Here is a 5,761-nt window from a genome sequence, read left to right on the forward strand (position 1 = left end):
ATGCGTGGGTGAGGAGGTGAGGAGGTGAGTAGTTGAAGCAGTGGATGTGTGGGAGGGAGGGAGGGGGTTTTGTTGCTTGTCTGATGATGTATCCACTTGGGTTTTTGTTGGGTTTGGGGATGCTTGGGGATGCTTAGGGAGGGGGTATTTGAGCTGGGATGCTGATGGGGGGGATTTTGAGCTGTAGTTTTTTGTGGAGGGGGGATTTGTGGTTGGTATTGAATTGGGTTGGGATGGGTTGCGATGGGGTTTGTGAGGTTTTGTTGCATATCTGAAGATGTATCCACCTGGGATTTATTGTGTTAGGGGATCCTTGGGGAATGGGGAATTTGAGTTGGGGTTGTTTATTCTTAGTCGATGAAATTGATGATTAGGTATTAATTGGGATGGAATGGGATCTGTAGGGGTTTTGTTGCATGTCTGGATTTGTATCCACTTGTGGTTTATTGGGTTGAAGGGATGCGGAGGTGAGATGTTGAGATGGAAATTTGATCTGCAGTTGTTTAAGTGGAGTTCCTATCACTAGAAACCTATCAGGATGGATATTGTAGAATTTTGTAGAATTTTGTTGCTTGTCTGGAGAATGTACCCACTTAGGATTTCTTGGGTTAGGAGATGCTAAGGAGAGGGGGTGGGGGATTTGAGTTGGAGTCGTCGAGTCTTAGTTGAGGAAATTGATGATTAGGTATTGATTGAGATGGAATGGGGTTTGTAGGGGTTTTGTTGCATATCTGAAGATGTATCCACTTGGGATTTATTGGGTTAAAGGATGCTTGGGGGGAAGGAACGGATTTTAGCTGGAGATTTGAGCTGGGAATACTACCTGAGAACTTGATCTGGAGTTGTTTGGTCGAGGAGATTCATGGTTGGGAATTAATCAGTATGGATTTTTTATTATTTTCTAATTTTTAAGAGGTTTAGCAAAGGATACAAGGGGAAAGCTTTGGGTTATGTGTTGTTTTGATTGCGGAGAGGAGAGATACATTGATGTCGAAGAACTGGGATAAAACTTTCTGCTTGGGAATGTGTAGGAATTTGTTAAGAATACTCTAATATCTATATCGAAACAGAGACATGACAAAATTGTTTATACTTTCTACTTTCTTCATAAACAAATACAAAACACAAATCATCCCATTCAAATAATATCATCTAGTAACGCCATCCTCGCCAGAAAGTAATCATACATACGAATCACGATCCTTAACAAAAAACTATCCGATTCCAAATTTCAACCCATTACCCAGCTCGACAGGTATTCTCCTGCGTCTGACAATCACTGAGATTAAACCCGTTGGCAATTCCCCCATTGACTGCATCTGCACATGCATTAAATTGTATATCGCAACTTCTCTGTAGAGCCCCAGCTTCATTTACAAAAGTGTTGCCATTTACTGAGAATGGACGTGTTGAATCTCCACTTTTGGTTACAGCTGGTGCGGTTATACCGCCTAGTGCTGACACGGAAGAACCTGTAGAAGAGGAACTGGCGCTTGCTGTACTACTTGAGAAAGCTACTGCTGAAGATGTGCTCGTTGCGACACCGGGATCAGCAAAAACGGTCGTGAATTTTGTTGCTTGTGGTGCACACTCAGAAGCAGATGAAGCAGATGTGACTGTAGAACTTGCCGACGAGCTCGTAGTCGAGTCTGTGTTGTCTGGACCGGCTGCGACTGCGCTGGCTGCTAGAGCTGCTGCTGCTTGACCACCTGAACCTTCACATTGGTAAATGTTAGCATGGCTATTCATTCATGGAGAGCAAAAAGGTTGGAATTACCATTGTCAGATGCAGCATTTGCAGTGGTACCGGATCCGATGACGGTGAATTTAGTACAATCGTCAGCAGTGCCTCGTTGGGCAACAGGCATGATGACAGGCTGATGATTAGTTGATGAAGCCAGCGTACATACACGATAGTTTCCAGCTGGTAAACCACCATTGACAGTAGCGGAAAGAAGTCCTTGGCCGTTTCCAACATCATTGATACCCTTAAAGAATGCGAATTGAGTAGGATCTAAAGCTCCGGTTGGGTTGAGACTGGAACCCATGTCTTGTACGGTGACGTGTGTATGCCCAATTACTACCTACGACACAACAGATGTCAGTGATTATTGAGCAGGGGTAGGTCCCCGCGGAAAATAGAGAATATTAAAAGTGACGCCGGCCACGTAAAAAGTGGGACATTGGGTAGTTCGGGATGAGAAAACTTACTCCAGATGCGTCAAGTTGTTGTGGAGCGGAGAAGTAGGTAGAAGCAGCGTTAGAGAAGGAACCTGGAGCAATGTTGGACATTTGAACAGTGATATTGAATGTTGTATCGGATTTTATCGTTGCGCTACCAGCCAAAGGGAATGTAATTATTGATGACATCATTTTGGTTTTCGCGGGAATTTGACCCATTGCTAATAATATGAGAAGACAATCAACCAGACTGAGATAGATAGATACTTACGGATTCCATTGCAAGACCCTGTTACAATTTGAAGGCCATTGGTAAGAGTGTCTCCTGCACAAAAGTTGATGAAGTTGTTTCGAGAAGTGGCAGATGCAGCTTCAGATGCCTCATTACCACCTATTTCTTGGAGCCCATCACTAAATGATCCGCTTGAAATAGCGTCCTGGGCCAGAGTAAGACTAGTATCATCGGAACTTGTTGCTGTGGCGCGCTTGTGAATATCTATGTGTCTCCATGCACCGCGGGCCTGAACCATGCTAGTCGAAGCAAGAAATGCGAGAGTGATTGATTGAAACAACATTTTCAATGTGTAATGATGTCTTTTTATGTGTTTTTATGTGATCTAGTAGGTTCGTAATAGAAAGTTAAAAAATTGATGTATGTAAAAGCGACACAGTCGAATAGGTTCGAATGAAAAGAACGGAAAAATGCTATCAAAGCATAAATAGAATGTAAAAGTAAAGAGAATGAATGCGCACGAAAGGAGTGTAGCTTGAACAAGTCACGATTGGGATTGACGAGAGAAATAGATGTTATACTTGATGGCAAAACCATCATTCATATACATTTCTTTCTGAACCACAACTGCATATCTGTGCCGTGAGCCGACAATGGATGGTAAGCCCAACTTGGTCTTGACCAGATCCGACAATCCCACTTGCAGGCAATAGTTGCAGCTCATCAGTTGAAGCTGTATCAGCCTGTTTGATTTGTTCATTCCAATTGATGATTTCGGTTTCCAGGAGAACTGAACATGCTGTACTACAGTTTCGTACCGTATTTTTAAGAAAGCAAAGCAATTCAGGTCACTGTAGCCGAGCCTTATGATCTCATGGGATGAAAATAAATTGGAAGGAGAACAACTTTAGCACGACCCTTGGTAAAGATGCAACGGCTAAGAGAATTGGGACGAAAGAGCTTCATGATGAAGAGCCTTCCAGTTTGTCATAGGTAGCTTGGGATGAACGTGTCTCAAGTACTAACATATGACACGGCCGTTGCAAGAGATGGAAATCTCGCTTCTGCAACGGTGAGCTGTTGCAGAAATAATTCCGAAGCTTTAAGGAAGATTAAATTCATCAAATCATCCTGCGGGCATTGATGTTGAGCTTGTTTGCTGTTGAAATTGTTGAAGTAGAAATTCTCGCACATATACTGGTATATTTGCAATTCACATAGAAATCATGAAGTCGAATTTCTTAAAATGCATGGTGGCGGGTAATTTGCGTGAAAGCTAATGATAGAATAGTAACAATTCTGCCATATGCATCTTATCTTATTGCTGATTACCCCTATAAGACCGTTTCAGATCAGCGGTTAACATGAAACGAAGACTACTTCATCTCGTGTCTACATTAGACGACAAGACTTGCATCGGACGGTACTTACCGATCAATGAACAATGTTTTATTTGGGATAAATTTTAGATTCAAGGGGATGCAGGTACTTCGACCTCAACGTTCCCGCATCTCGGGTGTGCGGAACAAGCGCCATATTTATTTGAGGCTTTATCACGTGGCGACCAGGGAGATATGATCAGATCATGTGACAGCGTTTGTTATTGAAGCTAATTGGTGGGGGTTTTTACGACCAAGTAAAACGTCCCCCATGACTACATCTGATATCTAAGGTACGAAGGTACCGCTACATGAACAGGTACTTAGGTACAACATCACACATCTGCAACTTCTCGCCTTTACTCTATTCAAATTTTTCACAGCGATTCCTTTATAACCAACCCTTACACATTTCGACTGCCTTTGACCATCGCGAGAACCTCTCCTTGCTCTCCTCCGGGGTGATTTTGGGATGGAACACAGTTTTACCTACAGTATTAATATTTTTCAGTTCGTTGAAAGTTTTCCAGATCCCAACGGCGAATCCTGCAGCGATAGCGGCACCTAATGCTGTTGTCTCCAACATTCTTGGTCGTTCAACCGGGATCGAAATAAGATCGGCTTGAGTCTGAAGCATTTTAGACATCATCCAAAATAAAAGGGGTTTGGCAATGGAGCTTACTTGCATACAGAGATCAGAGTTGCTCATGCCACCATCGACGGCGAGTTCAGCAAGTTTCTTTCCACTATCCTTTTCCATCGCGTCCAAGATGGCTTTCGTTTGGAAGCACGTTGCCTCCAAGGTTGCGCGAGCGATATGACCTTTTTGCGTATACGCTGTAATACCGACTGTCAATTTGTCAGTACTGTGGTTTATTAGATATCGGAAATGTATCTTACAAATGGTACCACGAGCGTCGTCGTACCAGTATGGAGCGAATAACCCACTGAATGCTGTCACGAAAGTGACACCACCGTTATCCTCTACCGTCTCGGCAAGCTGACTGACCTTAGCTGAAGAATCGATAAAGCCAAGGTTGTTTTGAAGGAATTTAATACTGGAGCCTGCGACGGCGATACTTCCTTCCAAAGCATATTGTGGTTTACCGTCAAAGTCGTAAGCGACCGTACTCAAAAGCCCATGTGTAGAGATTACAGGCTTATTACCAACATGGTAGAGTAGGAAGCAGCCTGTTCCGTATGTGCTTTTCGCTCTGCCTGGAGTAAAACCTTTCTGCCCCACGAGTGCTGCACTTTGATCGCCAAGTACACCCGTGATTGGAACTCCTTTTAAAACTCCCTTTGTAAGAGTGCCAAAGGATTCGCGGTCCGAGGAGCGGACAATCTTAGGAAGACTACGACGTTAGTGCGTTCTCCCGATCGAAATATGTAAGGAACATACTGAATTCTATCCATATCAAATCGGAAGAAATCCAGAAGCTGCTCATCATACTGGAGAGTATGTAAGTTCATGAACATCGAACGGGATGCATTCGTGGGATCAGTGACGAATACGTTCTTCTTTGGTCCGCCATTAAGCTTGTAAATGACCCAAGAATCTATAGTTCCAAACGCTAAACGACCACGAGCATATGCATCTGCAACTCTACGATTGTTTTCAATCAACCACAAAAGCTTGCCAACAGAAGGATACGTTGATAATGGAAGACCACAAAGGCGTTGCAGTTGATCAGATCCAAGCCGAGTTTTTAATTTCCTGACCAAGGCTTGGTTTCTGGTATCTGTCCAAACAATGGCATTTGCAAGGGGTTCTCCTGTTACGTGGTCCCAGACAACCGTTGTTTCTCGTTGATTCGTGAGTCCCACGGCTTTGATCTGTCTCGCCGAGTGGCCTTTTTCTTCGAACTGCTTGACAGCGCCTTCGATGCAGGCTTCTATTGAATCAATAATCTCAAGAGGATTATGCTCGTGCCACCTTTTATGGTTAGCATACATGACTATCAGAATA

General features: G+C 43.5%; 2 protein-coding genes across 2 annotated transcripts in view; both read right to left on the reverse strand.

The window, feature by feature from the left end:
* Window positions 1-1,239: 1,239 nt before the first annotated feature.
* Window positions 1,240-2,711, reverse strand: SS1G_05317 (hypothetical protein; the record flags this gene model as incomplete). Its single annotated transcript, XM_001593839.1, has 4 exons — window positions 1,240-1,709; window positions 1,778-2,084; window positions 2,212-2,402; window positions 2,453-2,711. The coding sequence occupies 4 exons, from the start codon at window positions 2,709-2,711 to the stop codon at window positions 1,240-1,242; spliced, it is 1,227 nt and encodes a 408-aa protein (XP_001593889.1).
* A 1,472-nt stretch (window positions 2,712-4,183) lies between these two features.
* Window positions 4,184-5,761, reverse strand: part of SS1G_05318 (hypothetical protein) — a gene marked incomplete at both ends in the record, with an annotated part of 2,593 nt that continues 1,015 nt past the window's right edge. The window contains 3 exons of the mRNA XM_001593840.1: window positions 4,184-4,641; window positions 4,693-5,147; window positions 5,195-5,728. Of these exons, the coding sequence (XP_001593890.1) occupies window positions 4,184-4,641; window positions 4,693-5,147; window positions 5,195-5,728 (1,447 nt within the window). The remainder of the gene's footprint in view (window positions 4,642-4,692; window positions 5,148-5,194; window positions 5,729-5,761) is intronic.

The sequence above is a fragment of the Sclerotinia sclerotiorum genome, genomic scaffold (genome assembly GCF_000146945.2).
Source record: "Sclerotinia sclerotiorum 1980 UF-70 scaffold_6 genomic scaffold, whole genome shotgun sequence".
NCBI lineage: Eukaryota > Fungi > Ascomycota > Leotiomycetes > Helotiales > Sclerotiniaceae > Sclerotinia > Sclerotinia sclerotiorum.